Source organism: Mesoplodon mirus, assembly GCF_964341445.2.
Source record: "Mesoplodon mirus genome assembly, chromosome: 20".
NCBI classification, from domain to species: domain Eukaryota; kingdom Metazoa; phylum Chordata; class Mammalia; order Artiodactyla; family Ziphiidae; genus Mesoplodon; species Mesoplodon mirus.
In genome coordinates, this window is record NC_138996.1 from 31690473 (window position 1) to 31710754 (window position 20282).

Below are 20282 nucleotides of genomic sequence, written 5' to 3' on the forward strand. Positions count from 1 at the left end.
TCATCCATTCCCTTCCCTCCACATTGCTGTACAGCGTGATTTCTAAACCATCACAAAATGAGTATGGCAAGTGAAAGTACAGAGGAAGATCTAGCTTCCTCTTACAAATTTTCTAAACTTGTGTGGTATTATCTAAGCGCAGTATAGCAGCAAGCATGTTCTCTGACTCCCAGCAGGCCATTATTTTACTTTTAAAAGTCAACATAAAATTATTTTGTTTAACAAACATTTTAAAACATAGATAAATGTTTGCATGGCTGTTAATGGTGTCTAACCTTGTACTGGGGTCCAGTTCTGAACCATCTGAGATCCCATGAGTAAAACTGAGTTATTATTAGGCCACCATCTTTAAACAGCAGACATTCCATTAATCACTCAAGCAGACCCAAGGTGACATTTTCATGATCGGCCTAATGAGGACCTCAGTAAAAGTGGCATTTGAATATAATACGGCTCAAGAGTGTGTCCTGTAATAAGCACCTCCCAGGGGACAAAAGCCAGGAACACTGTTGGATTTAATCAATGAGCCTTGCATATCTTTGTTAATGGGTCAGAAGAGACCACGCCCTCAGCTAATGAGTTATACTTGCTTCAGGCATGAATAGTGCTAGATGGTTTACAAGCATTTTGAGTTTGATTAGCAAAGAGTTATCTAATCCCATCCACTTGTTCTGTAGAAACTACCAGTTTCTTTTTAGTAATAATATAGGTGATATACAAAATGAATAAATAAGTTCACATTTAAAACAATATTTAACAGGGGATAAAATTAGGCTCAAAAATGTCTGCATCGCAAAGAACAAGTCATCTTTGCCATTATCTTCTAAATAAAACTTCATCACCATTTTCAGCCCGTTGGAATCATGTAACATAACGTGATCATCACAAGGAGGGCATGGAAGCCCCCATGAACGTTTATTTCAGGGAACAAGTCCAGGGAGCCCTCCGAGGCCATTGCTGAGCATTGTTAGGTTTCCAGGCATGTTTCCAGGACACAAAGCAAATCTAAACGTTCTGCGTAGCCTGGTCCACGTCTTTGCTTCATGTCCATTACCCAAAGGTGAGCACTGGTATGGAAACATTACCACTGTGCACACGTGGATGTGGAATGAAAGCTTGTGCCATGATTTCAAATCAATCTCAACTTAAAACGCTGTAGGAAACAAGGCTGAGAGTTGAAAGAACATGGATTCAGACCTAGGAGAGTCTGAGTTTGTTATTTGTCTGTTTATGACTTGGAAATTTACCTGACTTATCTGAGCTTTGATTCCTCATCTGTAAAAGGAGAAACACCAAAGTTCCTTACAGGCTAATGTGGCAGAATGTACAGTATAAGCCACACAGCAAAACATTGGGCACGTTATCAGGACTCGAGCTCTCTTTCACTATGAAAAAAAATAACTTTCCTTCAGATTTAATAAAAAGGGAAGCATTCTTCAACTCTCTAGATTAGGGTCAACTAAAAACTAAAAAGTATGAAGGAATGTTTTCCCTTCCATCACAAATACAGAGGAAACATCTGATAGTGAATCCCTCAGACCCCTCATGCCACCATCAAGACAAATTAGGTGGTTCTGGGCCAAAAGTGGGGGGACTTGGAGCCTGATGCTGGCTGTGCCTGGTGCCCCAGTGCCTCCTCAAAGAGTCACACCAGGTTCCAGGCTCAGGAGAATCAGCACCGAGCACCGGAGTCAGAGAAGCATCCACACCAGGAGGAGGTGGGCTCAGATGAAGTCATTGAGAAATCGCTCACCTGCAAACAACATTATCACCTTTATCAGTAGAACACCTAGCATTCCTTGGTCAAATACACAATTCCTGCCATTGTGACAAGTTCTTTTACTTGTATGACCTCACTTAATCTCAAAAATACCCCAATAAGTAAATTAAATTATTTTTTATTATGACTAAGATGGTTAATATTACTTGTCAGCTTTACTGGGCAAAAGGGTGCCTAGGAGCTGGTAAAACGTTATTCCTGGGGTGAGTCTGTGAGGATGTACGCCGACTAGCTTAGCATTCACTTCTCGGAGGAGTGAGGAAGAGCACCCGCCCCCACTCGGGTGGGCGGCATCCAATCCTGAGGCCTCAGGACAACCAGAAGGCAGGGGAAGGCGGAATTCCCTCCCTCTGCTTGAGCTGGGACGCCCAGCTTGTCCCACTCTTACATCGGGGCTCCTGGCACTTTCCCCGCTGCCCCTCCCACTGGATTCCCTGGTACTTGGACTGAATCACACCACTGGCTGCCTGGGCCTCCAGCCTGCAGATCACAGGTCACTGGGCTTCTCTGCTCCATCACCATGGGGACCAGCTCCTACAGTAAGCCTCCCCTTGTGCACATCTGCGCACACCTTACTGGTGCTGCTTCTCTAGAGAACCCTGACTGATATAACAACTAAGGAAAATGAGCATTAGAAATGTCATGCAAAGTGCCCAAATTCTTATAACTAGTAAACAGCTGTGTCAGAGGGCATCTCTCAGGGTATCTGATGCCAAAGCAGGTTATCTCAGCTACTGTCCTGTAGTGTTGCCAAGGTGCCATCTGCTATATTTCAGTATATTCATATCTTTTTTATTTTCAATGTCCAACCACTGGCAATAAATAAATAGATGGATAAATAAATAGGTCAGAATACATTTTCAAAGTATAAATCTGAAAATATAAAGGCCACGTTGAATTTGAGCATTAATGATATTTCTGGACCCTTTTTTTTGTTTGTGTTTTATTTCCCTTGTCTTCTCTGATTTCCCAAACTCTAAGCAACATCTCACATGATGCTCAGCCAGCATCCAACACACCATTAATACTGGGCTGAAGGCTGAGTTAGAAAATCATAATAAGAGAGGTGGTAAAGGGCTGGAATCACCTCTAGGTCCGTGGGACTTAACAGGTCACACTGTTTTTATTTGTTTTATAGGGACAGGTGTGAAGTCAGACACTTTAGAAAGAGCATTTACTAGCATAAGAAATATCCACCCATTGGTCTTGAGGGATAAAGGTGAGCACTTCTGAAAATGAGGGCAGACAGAGGGAAGTAATGGCTTGTATGTACAGACATTAACTCAAACAGATGGGCAACTTAAAAACACAGGCAGTTCTGAAATGGAAAATGAAGAAAAACAGGATTTGGCTGAGAAGCATCTTTAGCTGCTCTAAACCTCTTGAAAATATTTAGTACATCGTAGCCCAGGAAGGAAAAAAAACCAAAAAACACTTAATCATTTGAAGCAAACAGAAGAGCTCTGGAAAGGAAGGGACCCAGTACGTGGGCAGACAAATGACTAAAGACAAAGAGAGGCTCTGACTTGGCAAATGCTGCCGCTTGAATGTTTCCTTAGGGGCAAATCCATTGCTTCCGCAAGGCTGTAGGAAGCAGCTGACGCCCACTCCTCTGCTTTGGAGAGTCACAGGAAGGCACAGGTGTGAACATTTAAAAAGAAAAGGGCCACTTCTTAGGAACAAAGAAATAAAACAAAGTTCCATTCAGTAAAAAGCAAGACCCTGGGGACAGAAGCTGAAGGAAAGCAGTGACACTTCTGTGTGTTACATGCCAGCTCTGACCCAGTTACCTCTGGTCACTGCCCCACAGAGATCACCCTCCTGTGGGGACGGGACCCTAATGCACCTCCAGTCTGGTGTCATGAGAACTCGCCAGAGGATCAGAACACTTTGTTTATGGCGGGTTTTCATGGGATCTGGAATCCTGGGGCATATTTCATCTAACTTGGTAGGTGGGATGACAGGACAGGATGCTGCTCTGGAAACTCATCAAATCACTGCACACGCTGCTCTGATCAGGGACAGTTCCCTTAACCTGTTTCAGACTTAGCTTCGCCGCCTGCAAAGTAAGGACAATAAAAACCCTTGGAAACGGTTGCCAGTGCTCAGTTCCAGTTAGTGGGACAGTGAGCACAGCATCAATCCACTGTCTTCCGACTTTCATGAGTGAAACAATGGAGCCACAGAGAAGACCAAGGTGCCTGGTAGAGTGTGGACCATTAAATATGTTTTTAACAAAATGAACTTTGTGGGTCTAATAAATTCTCAAAACTGCTGACCTGAAATTTTGGCTGCATTTTACTTAAAAAAAAAAGAACGCAGAAAATAAACAAGCAATAAACATGTGATGCAACTATGAAAGGCTGTTAAGAATGATGATGGAACTAAGGAAACTAGGCAATTTCACTGTAATAAATAATGCAAATATTTTGTGACTTCCGTTTTCCTCTATATATGTCCAGAAAGAAAATCTCATGACCTTCTGTCACTAATTTCTCCATTTTTTCACAATTTGCAAAATTTCTTGCCCCAAGATCCAAACACTGCTGCTGGAGTTGATTCGGTTACTGGGAGAACTTGCAGTCAGGAGCCAAGGTTGTCACAAGCCAAGTCACACCCTATGACTCTCCAGCACTGATCAACCCCTCCTTTGAACTGCTGACTTCTCCTGGACTTCTCAGCTACCTCTACTTGAGGACTTTTAGAAAGCCAGTTGCACAGCTGCCGGGCCTGCCTGTTCTCTTCACTCTGGTGCCACATTCTCTATGCCAGGGGCTGACATTTCAAACTGTCAATTTCACAGGCAGAGCTTGCTGCCGTGGCTCTTTAATGAAAGACCGTAACCTGCTCTGTAACGTTGGTCAGTATCTCACACCGCACACAGGGCATTCTACCATCTTCACTCCTCTTTGCCTTTCACTGATTAGGAGCCCTCATCTCAAAGCTCTGCACGCTGCTGTGGAACGTTCTGTGTGGACGCGTCCCTCTGCTCCGCCAATGCACTTCCCCTTCCCTCTGAGGCTCCAGAAGAGCAGGGAATCATGGGGTCCTCCTGCTGGCATTCGGAAATGTTTTAAGTTCTCCGCGTGGGGCTCATTGCTCTATGTTAGGCACACAAAGCTACGTCACAGGGAGTTCCTTTACTGCCTTGTACACGATAGAGCTCTATTAGCTACTATTCTCCATAGGACTCTGGATTCTCTTAGAAAAAATGAGGACTTTGCACACTTTGCACAGCTCCTTGCCCAGGAAGGTCAAGGGCTTCATATCACTACGGCTATTACACAAAATTACCATTGTGTACATTTCCACCCACTACTGCTTTTATTATTCACCACGTTCCAGACACAGACAGGAAACATGGAGTTTTGTGATGTACGGTGTGTGCCAAGCATGGACAGAGAAAATGCATTATTTAATTTTGTGAATAAACATGCTGGATTTTAGCACATGATAGAGGGAATTATACGTCTTCTGTAAAATGTCTGAGATATAATTTGCAAACTACAGAAGATAACTGACATCGGCTGAATTATGCTTGTGTTATGGTCAAATCCAGGCACATTATCTGGGTCAGAGGTCAGCAGACCGCGGTCCCTCAGGGCAGAACCAGTCTGTGGCCGGTTCCTGTACGGCAGGCCAGCTAAAAATGGCCTTATGCATTTTAAAAGGATTGTGAAACATTTTTAAATAAAGAACATGTGACAGAGATCTTCTATGATCACAGGACTAAAATATTTGTTACCTGGCCCTTTATAGAAGAAGTTTCCTGATGTCTCATTTTGAGTATTGTGAGAAATCAGAGAAACCTATTCCCAGCTCAGTTACTTAAATATTATTGATGTTAAGTAGACATTTGTAAAATCTCTGCTTGAAAGCACGTCAACAAGTACTTCCTGAAGACACTCACGATGAAATTATGTTTCTATCCTGTAAGGTTCCTTTTTTAGGGGTGCCTGTTAGTACCCGGCTCCAACGTAAAGATTTCATGTCAACTGTTTCATTTAATCCTTCAAACACGCCAGGTGGGGGAGTATTCTTATCCCTGCTCACAGAAGAAGCTAAACCCCAGTGAATTGTGTTGCCTGTCCAGGGTCATGGCGCCAGTAAATACTGGGAATGGGAGGGATCCTTGCCTAAACTGGGAGATTCTGACTGTGAAATGCCCAAGATCTAATCACTCAACTCAAATCCCATAAGAAGATCATGAGCAAATGGAATAAACCTCAGTTTACAATATACTTAGTGGGATTTGGCAAATTTTTGGCTTTATGAACTATGTGGATTCATAACCTAATATATTAGAATATAGTTGACATAATGACTATAACCTGTATTCTCACACACATATATATATATTCATATACATACATATTTTCATATATATCATAACATGTGATTTGTTTTGTTTTTAAAATAATTTTAAAAGCATTATTTTTAAATTTCTAAAAACACTACACTATTATCATGTCACACAGAAGCTTGAACATTTCATAGAAGCAAATAAATATGTATAAAAAAATCAAGACAAAAGTCATAACTTCCTATGCATTTTATGCCCATAGGTAAAAGTTTTTGAGACTTACAAAATAACTCAAGTTTTATGCCAGAACACCAAACATATCCTCTGAACTTTTGATAATGTTGCTATTTTTTTAGGTTATAAAAAGAACAATTTTCTTCTGAAAGATGCCCTTTCAGTGGATAGAAATAATGTTCACAGAGGGAATACTCATGGTATAGTAGAAATAATGTAGATTTTGGAATTTGAAGGACATGGGTTCAAATCCCGCCCCTGGTGTTTAGTCGTGTGTTTCTTGGGTAACGTCGCCTCTGAGCACCAGTGTCCACAGGACTAAAGAGATGAGAAGACGCATCCCCAGCTCAGTCCCAGGCTCACGGCAGACCTACATGAACCTCCCCGCCCAGCCACCCATCTCCTGCCCTATCCATACCCTTTACACTAGCAAATATTAGCACATATCAGCAGAGTGCAGGCGTCTATATCTTTCCATCTTAAAGTTCAGACTTTACGAACAGAGGCTTAACCATGTCATTTGTGAGAATGATCGTTTTCCCTATGCTTCATTGCCTGCAAAACGCAAGCAAAGCATAAACAACACACAACATCAAGTCCAAGCCAGAGCTCCGACTCACCAAGTGCTCTGAAAATCACGGCTCTGAGATAAAGAGCTACATGGGAACTGCTCTCTCTGTGACACAGGAAACTTGAAAGCCAAGCCCTGTAAGGTACCACTTTAACTGGATCTTTGAGATAATACAGAAAATTTCAGTTCTAATTTTGGCTTCCCTCCAAGATGAATAAGATTAGTGTATTGATAAGGGAAACAGCTGCTGGGCAGAGACTCTTGGTTGAAGGCAGGAAATGAAGCCTGAAGGGCAAAAGATATGCCTGGCTTTATCGAGGACGATAAAAACCAGTACAGGTTTTCTGAGAGAAGTAATTTAAAAGGTCAAGGAAAGGGAGAAAAGCAAGCTGAAGTTCTCTGAAATAATACAACACATCTGGCCTGCTGTGTGTTCTTTCTCACAGATGATGGGCAGTGAAGGGTCCTATTTGCTGCTGAGTCCTGCCCAGGACTGTCTGAGTGCTTGAACCCTCTCAACAATTCTCAGAGCTTGGCATCAAAGATCCTGTTTTACATGGCAGGAACCAGGTTTAGGGAGATTAGCACTCCCTGCCCATCACATGACTATTTTTCTCTCAAATTCTGTGCTTCTAAGATGTCACCAGCAGAAAGTCAATGAAAATGAGAAAACAAAGCAGATTAGGGCACAAGATAAGTCATCTTCAATGGAAAAAAAAAAATCAGAACTTCCCTGGTGGTGCAGTGGTTAAGAATCTGCCTGCCAATGCAGGGGACACGGGTTCGATCCCTGGTCCGGGGTGATCCCACATGCCGCGGAGCAACTAAGCTCCTGCAGCACAACTACTGAGGCCTGTACTCTAGAGCCCGCGAGCCACAACTACTGAAGCCCGCGCTCCTAGAGCCCGTGCTCCACAACAAGAGAAGCCACCACACACTGCAATGAAGACCCAATGAAGCCAAAAATAAATAAATAAATAAAATAAGAAAAAGAAAAAAAAATTCTCAAATACCTGTCATTAATTTACACTTCTTTTTTTTTCATTCAAACACTGCCCTGACACATGTTCTGCTGGGGCCTAGGGCAGCACATTCGTGGTCACATGACCAGCACTGGGGGCCTCAAAGGGCCTGACCCCAGCCCTCAGCTTTCCACCTCACTCATTTACTAAAAGGCAAGTGTTGCATTTTTAGTAAACATTTCAAAGTATTATTTTGCACAATTAAAAAAAAAAATCCTAGTGCAGTTAGAAAATGTGTAAGTTGTTTTTGTTCCTCTGTCAGCATAAAAGGGATGCTGTTCAAATCACTGAGAAATACTATACCAACTCCAGAAAGATAACTGAAATATTAAATAATATATTGCAATATTAAATATATAAAATGTATAAGTGTATTAAATAAATATTAAATAGTAGGCTCCCAGTGCCACAAAGGGGTATTTGTCCATTTATTTATTTGTTTGTTTCCAGTTTTCAAGTCCCCTATCTTCAAATAAAATAATTAACATAACTATGGTGACCTTTGATTTTGGTAAGAGTCTCAAACTATTGCACCATGACTAGTGCATCAGTAATTAGATGGGTTGCAGGATTTATAGTTGCTGTTGACCCAATGTGATCCTCTCTCAAAGGGTGTCAGATGTTACGTGTTTTCTGGTGGAGCTATTTAGTTTGAAATTTATTGCAGCAGATAATTTTTTAATTACAATTTTTTTCATTTGATTTGCTCCTTATGGAACCTACAAAGTCAAACGTCCTCTCATGAAAAACAAGTAAGGATGCACTCAGCATCCTGAACTAACGTAGACTACTGCCTCCTTACTGATACGTTTAGAAACTGTATCTGCTCTGAGCACAGGTAATGGAAGGCCGCACATCAACACTGATCTCATTAGCCTGCTTTTTCTCACTTGTCCTAATTTCACTGAGTGGTGCCACAATACTCCCAGCAATCAAAACCAGAAAACGATTTGTCATTCCGTATTTTTCTCTCTTCCTGACCCTTTACATTCCATCACAAGGGCCTGTTGATTCTGTTTTCTAAATATTTTCTATGCCTGTTTTTGTTCAAACCTATTTTCACTGTATTTATCAAGGTCTTCATCATGGTTCCAATGCATATTTCTAAAAGTTCTAAGCACCCCTGTAATTTAGACAGGATTCTGTCCAATCATCTACCATACTACTAAAAGATATTTCCAAAATGCAGATGTGACTATGTCTTTTTTGCCCTTTAATAGACTGAAGTCAACCACAGGAGAGAGAGTAAAAGCTACGTAAACTCAGTTGAGGTCTTCCACAAGGGCCCCTACCTGTTGCTCCAACCGCATTTCCATCGGTGCTAGCCCTTCAAATCCTAACTCAGCTGTCCCGTGATGGGAAAAACATCCTGAAAAAATACCTTCTGCGGGCTTCCCTGGTGGCACAGTGGTTGAGAGTCCGCCTGCCAATGCAGGGGACACGGGTTTGTGCCCCGGTCCGGGAAGATCCCACATGCAGCGGAGCAGCTGGGCCCGTGAGCCATGGCCGCTGAGCCTGCGCGTCCAGAGCCTGTGCTCCGCAACAGGAGAGGCCACAACAGTGAGAGGCCCGCGTACCACAAAAACAAACAAACAAACAAGAAAAAACCTTCTGCTCCATCTCTATTCAGTGTATATCTTCTCTTGCTTAATGTCATACTAAACTGTAGTTACTGATTCATGAGTCCATCTCTCCTAACGGACCACCAGAGCTTTAAGAGTTGGAAGTGTGTCTTGATACCTGCAGTGCCTAATTCAGAGGTAAGTTTGAATTGAAATAAAAATCATGAAAACAGCTGTTATCATCTTTAATGCTTGCATTAAGTTTTAAACCTACAACTACAACTGTAATCTACAAACACAGACATATGATTAATGTCACTTTGCCTCTGTATGAACATGTATATATAAACAAAATGTCAAAAACTTATACAGAGTATATCCTCTCTATAAACATGGACCCTACATCTACTTTAATTTTTGGAACAGTGTGCTTGAGGTCTATAGGTTTCAGAGGTAAAGCCTGTACCTTTATCCTTATAAATGTGCTACAGGGAAATCCTCATTTTCCAATTTTATATCTAATGTGAATATAATATCTTGGGCAAGAAAATAAAATCATAAAAGAGTTTGAGCTGTCTTGAGAGGGAATAGTGTGATGGTATGCATTTAGATGATGCTTTTGCAAAGTCTTTTTCCCTTACAGAATTCCAAGAATTTTAAAGAAAGAGTTCACCCACTCTTTAATTTCGTACCCTAACATTATGAACTGCCGGCACTTCAGGACCACATAGATGGTGATCATCCATCTATATCTATTAACTCTCCTTGGACCCAAAAACTACTTTGAAAAATTATCTTCAATTATCTAAAAACTGAAAAAAAAATTAATCTAAATAGAATTTAGATGGTTGGTACAAGGAGGGAATTAAAAATCCACAAAGGCTCATGCTGACTGTATTGAAGAAGGCCAATGTTTTTCTGTAAGTTAGGTCAGTATTTACATTATGGAAAACTTCTGTGTTCTGTAAGTAACAAAAGGAAAGCGAATGATTAATGCTAAACAAATCAAGTTTCCCTTTATTAAATACAATAACAATTACACATTTATATTATGAACTGTATTAAATTCAGTTCAATCAGCTCTAAGGCTCTTTAATTGTAAGTAAAACACTTTAGGGTATAAATTGCCAATATATATGTTATATAAGCCTATTCTGTTTAAAATTTTACGATGTTTTCTCATTGGCCTTCACCTATTGGAGTAAACATTTTTACTATTTATTTTAAAAGATTTATCTTTAAAATGATGCAAATGCTTGTGTAGCTGTACCAAAAAATTTAAATGGTTTTAAAAAGCCTATTTTTCACCATGTTTTTTTATTTTTAAACATTACAGCCTCACATATGATGAAAATATTTTATATATTATTGTAATCAAAATGCTATTTTACACAAATTGGAAAGAACTAAGAGAAGACTAAAGAAACTCTTGCACAGTAATGAATTTAAACCCCTAAAATATAGATTACTTAGAACTGGTGTCTGCAAAATCTTGTTCTAAGTAGAATTTCTTTTGGCCAGACACATTTTGATTCAAACGCTGAAGAGGCAGGCAGAAGGTCTGGACTCTAGACCAACATTTTTATGATTATTAATAAGTCACTTAACTTTTATGTGCCTCAGTTTAAAAAACATAAAAATAAGCAAATTAAACTAGATTATTTTTAAGGGCCCTCCAGGTTTTACAGGTCATAGTTTATGAAACAACAACAACAACAAAAAACCAAGATCATATTGACTCCCCAGTTATCAGAATGGTTAACAGAAAGTGCAGAAGACTGTGGATTTATAGTGGGAAAATGATGCTTCTAAAATATTTTATAGTTTGAGAACACAATCACATTGGGCATTTATATTCCAATTTCCCACCTAGAACGTGGTGTGTGATTCTAACATTCCACGTCCCTGATGGCATTGCTTTGGGGTTATGTGCAACACAGAGAAGAGATACACTGACCACGTTCAATCAAATCCTTCAGCTGAAACTGCAAAGATTCCAGAAGGATCTGGTTTTTAGTACTCTATTTCTATTTCTGAGTCATTTAATTCAGCATCAAATAGTTCTGCTGAGTGAAAAAATGGGGAAAGGAGAGGGAAGTGGAAACTTATCAACAAGACACATCCCAGGCATTCTCTGATTCCTTTTCAACCATGCAGCGGAAGAGCAAGCCATCCCTCCATCGAGTCAACAATGTTCACAACTCCTCACGTGTCAGGGAGATAAACTAACATCTGCCTGGACTGTCATTTCTCATGTGTCTGTCTTGTCACATGACAGTCTCTTTCCAGGATCTTCTTGGGCTTCTACCCTGAGAGCAGATTCCATTTAGGGCCCTGTCTAGGGACTCAACCTCTAGAGGCCAATATTTGGGAACTCTTGCCAATCCTGGGCTCAGCCATTTTCCTTGTTCAGTCCACAATGCCAAGGACATACAGCCCATGGGGCTGCTCTCTGAGCAATGGATTCTATGTCATACGCAGAGAGAGTAACAGAACATTTAAAGAAAATGAGAAGCATTTCTTCTTTTGAGAGAAAAAGTACTCTTCTTAAAAAAAAACATCAATCCTAATGAAACAAGCCTATTAGATCTTCATGTTTATCTTACATTAAAGAAGAATATCTGGAGGTACAACATAAATGATGCAGGCTGGGTGTCTGACTAACTTCTTGCGGTTAAAGACACATACAATAATTGTGATAAATATCTATTATTGTCTCATAGAGCAATACCAGAAAATCTAATATCTAATGAAAAAAGAGAAACAAGGAAACCAATATGAGGTTTCATTCATAATTTCAATTAGCTTTCAAAGACCAATATATTTCATTATGCATATAAATCTCGATAAGAGAAAACTGAAAATTTCATGACTTCAAAGGCTTCAATTAAAATTAAAATGCCTTATTTGAAAATTTGATTTTTTATGCATATGAAAGATAAAATGAAAAAAAAGCATGAAATATTGAAATCAACTTTAACAAGTCCTATATTTAAGTGACCTAATGAAAATGAAATATGCAGTGTGTGGCTCAAAGTATGAGTTTTTAATCTAAGAAAAGGGAAAATGAGCTTTAGTAATTGATTTTCTTCTAATTAATACAACTGTCAAGAAAAATTATTTTGAATCTGAGTTGGATAACACATTTTTAAGTTTCAAAATGAAATATAAGTATTAGAATAATTCTACCCAGCATCTAGTGAGTGTTCAACCATTCTACGAATTCAGGCTATAAAGCTAAATCAAGCTGAGTGCAAATGTCAGAAGTGTTTGCACGGTCAGCAGAAAGTTTAATTTGTACTTTTATGAACTCACATTCATTTTATTCCTTACTTTTTTTTTTTTTTTTTTCCAGTACGCGGGCCTCTCACTGTTGTGGCCTCTCCCATTGCAGAGCACAGGCTCCGGACGCGCAGGCCCAGCGGCCATGGCTCACGGGCCCAGCTGCTCCGCAGCATGTGGGATCCTCCCAGACCGGGGCACAAACCCGTGTCCCCTGCATCGGCAGGCGGACTCTCAACCACTGCGCCACCAGGGAAGCCCCTTTCCTTACCTTTTAACCATAATCACAGCTCTTGTACGTTTCAGAGTGTGATTAAAATAAGAAAAATAAATTGAACTCAAGTTTGGGGATGAAAACACAGATTTCTTACCCTGGCAGAGTGGAGCGAGGGAATCCCACTGATACATGCCAACAGGATTTCGTCTACAGGTTGCATTGCTATGGCCAATCATCCGATATCCAGGCTTGCAAAAATAATGCACTTTACTTCCAACTTCTCCTGCAGTCCTATTTAAAACACCACCATTCTTCAGGGTGTGGGTCAAGCTGCAGTAAGGCGCTATGGGCACACAAACACACATACACAAAACCAATAAATAAATGTTGCATTTCCCTTGATAAGAGATATAAATGAAATATCTCTATTGTTACAATAGTGGGAAATCAGCATCAACACGGAAACTTGTACTCAAAGCATCCTCAGACACAAAAGTGCTGGTGAGGGTGTGGAGCAACAGGAACTCTCATCATTGCTGGTGGGGATGCAGGATGGCACAGCCACTTTGGAGGACAGTTTGGCAGCTTCTTGCAAAACTAAACACACTCTTATCATATGACCCAGCAATCACATTCCTTTGTGTTTACCCAAAGGAGATGAAAACTTATGTCCACACAGACACTTGCACACAGATGTTCATAGCAGCATTATTCAGAGTTGCCAAAACTCAGAAGCAACCAAGATGCCTGTCAGTAGGTGAATAAATAAACAAACTGTGCTCCATCCAATGTTTCTTTTTATTCAGCGCTAGAAAGAAATGATTTATCAACCCATGAAGAGACATGGAAGAGCCTTCAATGTATGTGACTGAGTGAAAGAAGCCAACCTGAAAAGGCTACAGACTGTTGATTCCAATTTTACGACATTCTGGGAAAGGTAAAACTCTGGAGACAGTGAAAAGATCAGTGGTTTCCAGAGGCTGGTGGGGGAAGGATGGTAGAGCACAGAGGATTTTTCAGCAATGAAACTACTCTGCATGAATCCACGATGGTGGATACAGGTCATTTTACATTTGTCCAAACCCACAGAACATCCAACATCAAGAGTGAACCCTAACATGAACTACGGACTTTGGGTGATAACGATGTGTCAGTGTAGGTTCATTAACAAATGTGCCATCTGATGAGGATGCTGAAAATGGAGATGGCTGTGCATGTGGGAAGCCAAGGAGTAAAGCAAAAATCTCTGTAACTTCCTCTCAATTTGACTGTGATCTGACACTTCTAAAAAAAAAAAGTCTAAATAATAAATTAATTAAAAATCTAGAGCCAAAGGTCAAGTTTCTTAAGTTTGAAGTTTAGATTACCTGCAACTGTTAATCAATGTGGTGATGGAATTCTAACTTTCTGACAAAAAAAAAAAAAAAAAGAAAAACATATCATTAAAATGGAGAAAATAGAAGAATATAACATTTTGCAATCAAGGTCGTTAATTTTTTTCCTTGTCGTTGTTAAATGGTCTTGAGAATTCTTGAGAATTATACGATGACGTAGATGTTAAGCCTCTTTTTAACATATGGGATTTGAGTACAATCTTTGAAGAAAATGCACTACTTCAGGTCAATGAAAATCTTACAGTAGCTTTAATCATCGCATCTGTAGGGAGACTTTTTAAAATCAGAGGCAGTCATTTGTGAAAATCACCATCTTACCTACGCAGAACGCAACATTTCAATGGCTAAAAAGCTCTGCATCTTATTTACACATTTAGAGAAAGAAACTCATTTTATTCTTACAATACCAGTTTCACCGCAGCATAAAATCATATGAACTCCCTTCGGATGAGTAAAACAATAAAATAAAGAAAGCTGTGAAGTCCTGGAGATCCAGGGTTCCTTTTGCAAGAAGAGGTTTTAAATGTACCACTTCCCTGTGGGCGTCCCATATAGAAAGCACACACACAGGTGTGAATGCTTAATGTTGAACCTTCCCTTAGAAATGAATTCAGAAGAAACCTTCTGAAGGCTTCACATCATTGCACTGCCCAGAAGCGATGTCTGTGTGTCTGGCCTTGGTTGTCAACCATGTTCCTGTGAGAAGCATCCTCAGAGAACAGTCTCAGCTGGATGAGGTACCGTTTCATTTTTTTAATGGACTCGTTTTTATTAAGTTAAAATCCACTAACTCTTATACGAAACTCTTGTCCCATTGGCATACCATTTTCCACGTTCAACTGTTGGAGACTAAATGTTGTAAGTTTTGAATGAACCAAAATATTTAGTTTAGGGAAGGTATGAGTATAATCAGGCACCCCAGCTACCAACTACCCAGAATTATTGTGCCAGTAAATTAAAATAATAATAATGATGATGATGATGAAAAGTAGGAAGGCCAAGCCGACTGTAGACCCTGCTCCAAGTTCAGAGATAAGATAAAGTCTGAAATGCTCCTGAAAGGGCAGTGAGACCACATGGTTCTTAGGGTGTCACCTGTGAGTTTTGTCACAGTTCAGTCTGTTAAGAGAGATAATCTGCAGAATGACTGTCTAACTCTATAGGGTCCAATAATTATTTTCTTTCCTATTGACTGTGTTTCTTCTATCATCAGGCTGTCAAGATATCCCTTCCTTCCTAACTCACCTAGAACAAGATACAGAGGGGCCCAGAGTGGGGAGACATGGCACAGAAAAGCAAAGGGGAAGATTAGAACACGGGGTCCCACCTGTTCGACTCCTGGCTATGTTAAGAATTAAGAAGACCAGGGCCCAATCCTTACACTCTGCTCATGGTGCTTCGGAAAAGAAGGTGAAGGAGGGAGACAGTCAAGTAGGAATCATGATGGAAGACAGCGGGCAGAGTTGGCTATCCTGGGGTTTCTGGGTCTATGTCAGCCAGTCTGTAGTTCTGACTCTCCCATTACTGAAGCTTATTTCACTTATTCTCATTTATTTCATTTAAGGGCCATTTTTTGCTCAACACTCAGCAGTTTATTGAATTGACTTGAACCTCAATGGACAAGCACTTGCTTTTTGTTGTTGTTGTTTTGTTGGTTAATCATGTAGATCAATTATATTGCTCTTACGCCTGACGACCAATGCTTCACACATGTAAGGCAAACAAAGGTTTGTGATGCAACACATGCTTATATTATGGGCCGCAGCTCCCTTGCCCACAATATTACAGTTCAGGGAGCTTCACTGAATCACTGCTCTGAAATTACTGGTGATGAACTGCTAGCAGAGGTCATTGATGCATCAAATTTTAAGTGAAAATCTGTTCAAAGATCTATCTATCTGTATCTATATCTATAGAGAGATAAATAGATAGGTCCATTCACAGAACAACAGTTTATAGCCTTCTCTAAAATTCTCCTTTTTCCTACTTTCCCAACACCGTTTAACAAAGAGAATCTTCTTGTTCCATAAGGAATGAAAATATCCCTTGAAAGACAGAATTCAAGGTATAATCACATCGCCAGGCTACTAAGTAATTTGCCACAGATAAAACAAGACAAATTATGTTCACCATTATTTCCCCTGCACTGTCCGTTTTTGCTCATTGGAAATAAATTCAAACAATTCTACAGGTCTGAGTATTTCTTTTTCGGAACAAGGAATTTGATGAACGCAAATCCAGTCACTGCCCTAATGCTCTCAATACCCATTCAAATGAAGCAATTTCAACCGTGAGCTTTTTGTTGATAAGCTTTTTGAATGGCTACTTTGAGCAAAGGTGGGAAAACAAAAGTCTGAGCATATTTTATTAAACATTATAGAGGAAGCATGAGTGAATTTCATGCCTCCTGTCCTTACATCAAGAGCTATTCCAAAACCCTGATGCTTTTTACCATTTCATGATGTCTACCAATCAGAGAGAGCTAAAATATTCTTAAAACTACTAAGACCTTTCGCTGTCTCTCCCTCAGGATGCTCCCATCACTGAGGATGTACTACAGACACTGGAATAAGCAACCTCTGGGAGGTACACTGGTCAATGAAATGCACAGAGTGGGCACCTCCCTTGGGAAATATATCTCAATTGTTAGCACGGATATTGTTGAGTGAGACACTAAGAAAAGGTTAGATATTTTGCTTAGTATTTAAAATATCTGAGGAATTTAAATTGTCTGTCTACTGCTTTTGTAGGGCAGTATAAACATTAGGTGTCGGGCTGGTCACATCGACAAACATACCCAGGATCTAATCTCTCATAAATGTATTAACTGGTTTAATTAATATAAAAAACTACTGACAGAAAGTGATTGAAATATATGGGGAAGGAACCAAATAATTTAAATGTTGATAAGGAAATATATACGTAAACATATTTATTTTGTATATGTTTATATGTGTGTGTGTGTCTATATCTATCTATCATGTCTGCATGAAGATAAAGAGACATACGAATATATAACCAATAAAAAGACATACTATTAATAGTAAGATGTTATTATTACTTATACAATTAAACGCAGGGACTTCCCTGGTGGTCCAATGGTTAAGAATTCGCCTTCCAGTGCAGGAGACATGGGTTTGATCCCTGGTCGGGGAAGTAAGATCCAAGATTGCACATGCTGCGGGACAACTAAGCCCGTGCGCCGCAACTACAGAAGCCCGCGAGCCACAAGGAAGATCCCTGAGTGCCGCAACTAAGACCCAACGCAGCCAAATAAACAAATAAATAAATAAATTTAAATTTAAAAAAATTAAATGCAATATGATTATCTCCTCCTGGTTGTCTCCTTAGCCTTTAAACATATTTTAAAACTAATTTATAGTATATTACTTCACTTTGAGGGGAATTGTCTTTGCTTTCTGTGGCATGCAATTCAATAGTTTATGATTTTAGCAACAAAAAATTTTAATAGTAATCAACAGATAGTTTATTTTCCCTAATGTAGTTTAGAGATATCACTCAGAGTAATTTCCCATCATATTATTTCTATTGAAGTTAATTATTCATCTTCAGAAATTAGGTTTATACTATAAATCTTTATCTATTATAATTTTTTAATTTAATGTAGATCCTTTGTATTAAAAATACTCTTATATTAAATCTTAACCTCACTTACTAACCTGAATAACGGATCTTGAATCCTTTTTTACTGGTTGCATGATCAGTGGACCAGCGGAGATATAACTGATTACTCTTGCTTGTAAAATTTGACTGTTCAGTATGGTTTCCACTCAAGACCACTAACAGAGGACTTTGACCAGAAGAGCCTAAATGAAACAGAAAAAACAAAAAAGTTATGATATGAATTAGCACCTACAAAATGCAGACTACTTTTAGCTTTTGATTAAATTAAGAGTCTAGCTGTGTGATATGCAGCTATTTAGTTCCAAAGGAGACAAAGAATTCCAAATAAATAAAGCAGCAGATACATTCCCTGTTAAAAAATAATAATAAAAGAAACAATAGCCAACCAAAATAACCTCAGACATATATGCTACTAATACATAATACTTAAATCGAATAAAAAGTTACCTAGAAAACAGCAGTAGTTTAAAAAATGAAAGCAGTTTTTACTATTATTAGTATTTACAACATTGAATGGATATAGGGAATGGAAATTTTCATGCAATGCTAATGAAAGTATAAGTTAGTACAATCACTTTGGAGAGCAGTTTGGTAAATATCCAACACAATTGAAGGTTTTAATTATATTTTTTATAAACGCCAACATATGTGCACAAGTGTTATTTATACAGCAAAATGTTTATTCCAGCATTTTTATGGCAAAATTTAGATCCTAAGTTGTGGTTTGGGGTTTTAAAAAGGTATTAAAAAATCTTTTCCAAGAAATTCTACACAGCATTTAAAATTAATGAACTAGATAAACATGTATCATGTAGGTAATTTTTAAAATAGCATATTGACAAGTGAAATCTGTTTGCAGATAAATATAATATGATAGCAATTGTGTAAACATTCAAAAGTGTGCAATATACAAATTGTATGTGAGTGTGTATGTGTGTGTGAGTGTGTATGTGTGTGAGTGTGTATGTGTAGTCTCTGTTACCAAGACGGAAACTAGCAAGTTCCTCACACGTGAAGACCACCATCTTTCTTCTGACACTTTTATCAATTGAGTTCTCTAATGATTAAAGTCCTATTTTGTTTTTAAATTGAGGAATAAGCAGCACTGGAGCCGTAGAGAGCAATAAACTCTTGGGTTATTAAAGCTTAAAATCAATATATTCAACTTTTTTCTTTTTTGGTCAACTCAAGAGCTATAAAAGAGCCACTGTCTTTCAAAAACCAAAACAAAACAGATGCAATGAACATGACATTTACTTCAACAAAAATGCCAACGCTTAAAAAATTATTCATATAAAATTCTGACCTTTCATTTTATAGAGAACTCTTTGACAGTGAAACACACCTAGTCATAGATCTCTAGTAATTTTGACAGCAACTGCTTTGATATTATCTCTATTATCTATTTTGCTTATGGTTTATAATGAATGGGCTTGATCTGTCTATATTTTGGGAAGATCACATTGTAAATGCTTCAGGCAAAAATTATTGATAATGATTTTGCTCCTGAAATAAGAAGACGCAGAAGCACTGCCAGCTAAATTTCAATTCAACCAAAAGGTGAAACAAAGGAACAGGCACACATTGAGAGTGATTATGTAAATACATAGAACTATATGCTGCATGTATAGGAATATGTAAGCATATACACACACAAACACACACACACTGCCCCCGAGGTTAACTGCTTGTCTGTACTTTTTTATGACACCTAATTGGCCTTAAGATAGTTTCCCGGATTCCACATTGACAAAAGAAGCCCATTTTTGTACATGGCTAATGCGTTACTTCTTCCCACCCTAAAGACTAAGAGGAGAGTCTTCAGTAGCATGTGTCCATTTTAACGCACCCTTAAAAACCCTCTGAAAATGAAAATATTACCCTTCAGTCCTCTGTTCCTATGTATATAAGTATGAGTTTAATTTCCAATTTAGCAGCTCACCTTTGGAAATACATAAATTGATTCATCAAGTGTCTATCCATAGAAGCAACTTGACTATTATGATTCATCAAGTCACTAAGAGGCATATAAACAGAGAATCAATTACAGTAATTTTTTTCACTGAATTTACTGTTATTTATCTGAACTCAATGACAAGTCCATCAGAACATGTAAAAACCCTGTTATTATGTACAGCCGTAATTGTATCATGGTCTGATATTCTGGGCTATGATAATGCTTCTGTACAAAGAAAAATTATTAACATCAGTTCCATTTCAAATTGACAATTCAACCACATACTATGTTTAAGCATAGCATTGTTATATTAAA

General features: G+C 38.8%; 1 protein-coding gene across 1 annotated transcript in view; it reads right to left on the bottom strand.

Moving 5' to 3' along the window:
- Window positions 1–20282, bottom strand: part of CSMD1 (CUB and Sushi multiple domains 1) — a gene marked incomplete at its 3' end in the record, with an annotated part of 1728858 nt that overhangs the window by 96834 nt on the left and 1611742 nt on the right. Inside the window, exons 48-49 of the mRNA XM_082608811.1 lie at window positions 18046–18192; window positions 13126–13314 (exon numbers count right to left, since the gene is read on the bottom strand). Coding sequence (XP_082464937.1) covers window positions 13126–13314; window positions 18046–18192 — 336 coding nt within the window. The remainder of the gene's footprint in view (window positions 1–13125; window positions 13315–18045; window positions 18193–20282) is intronic.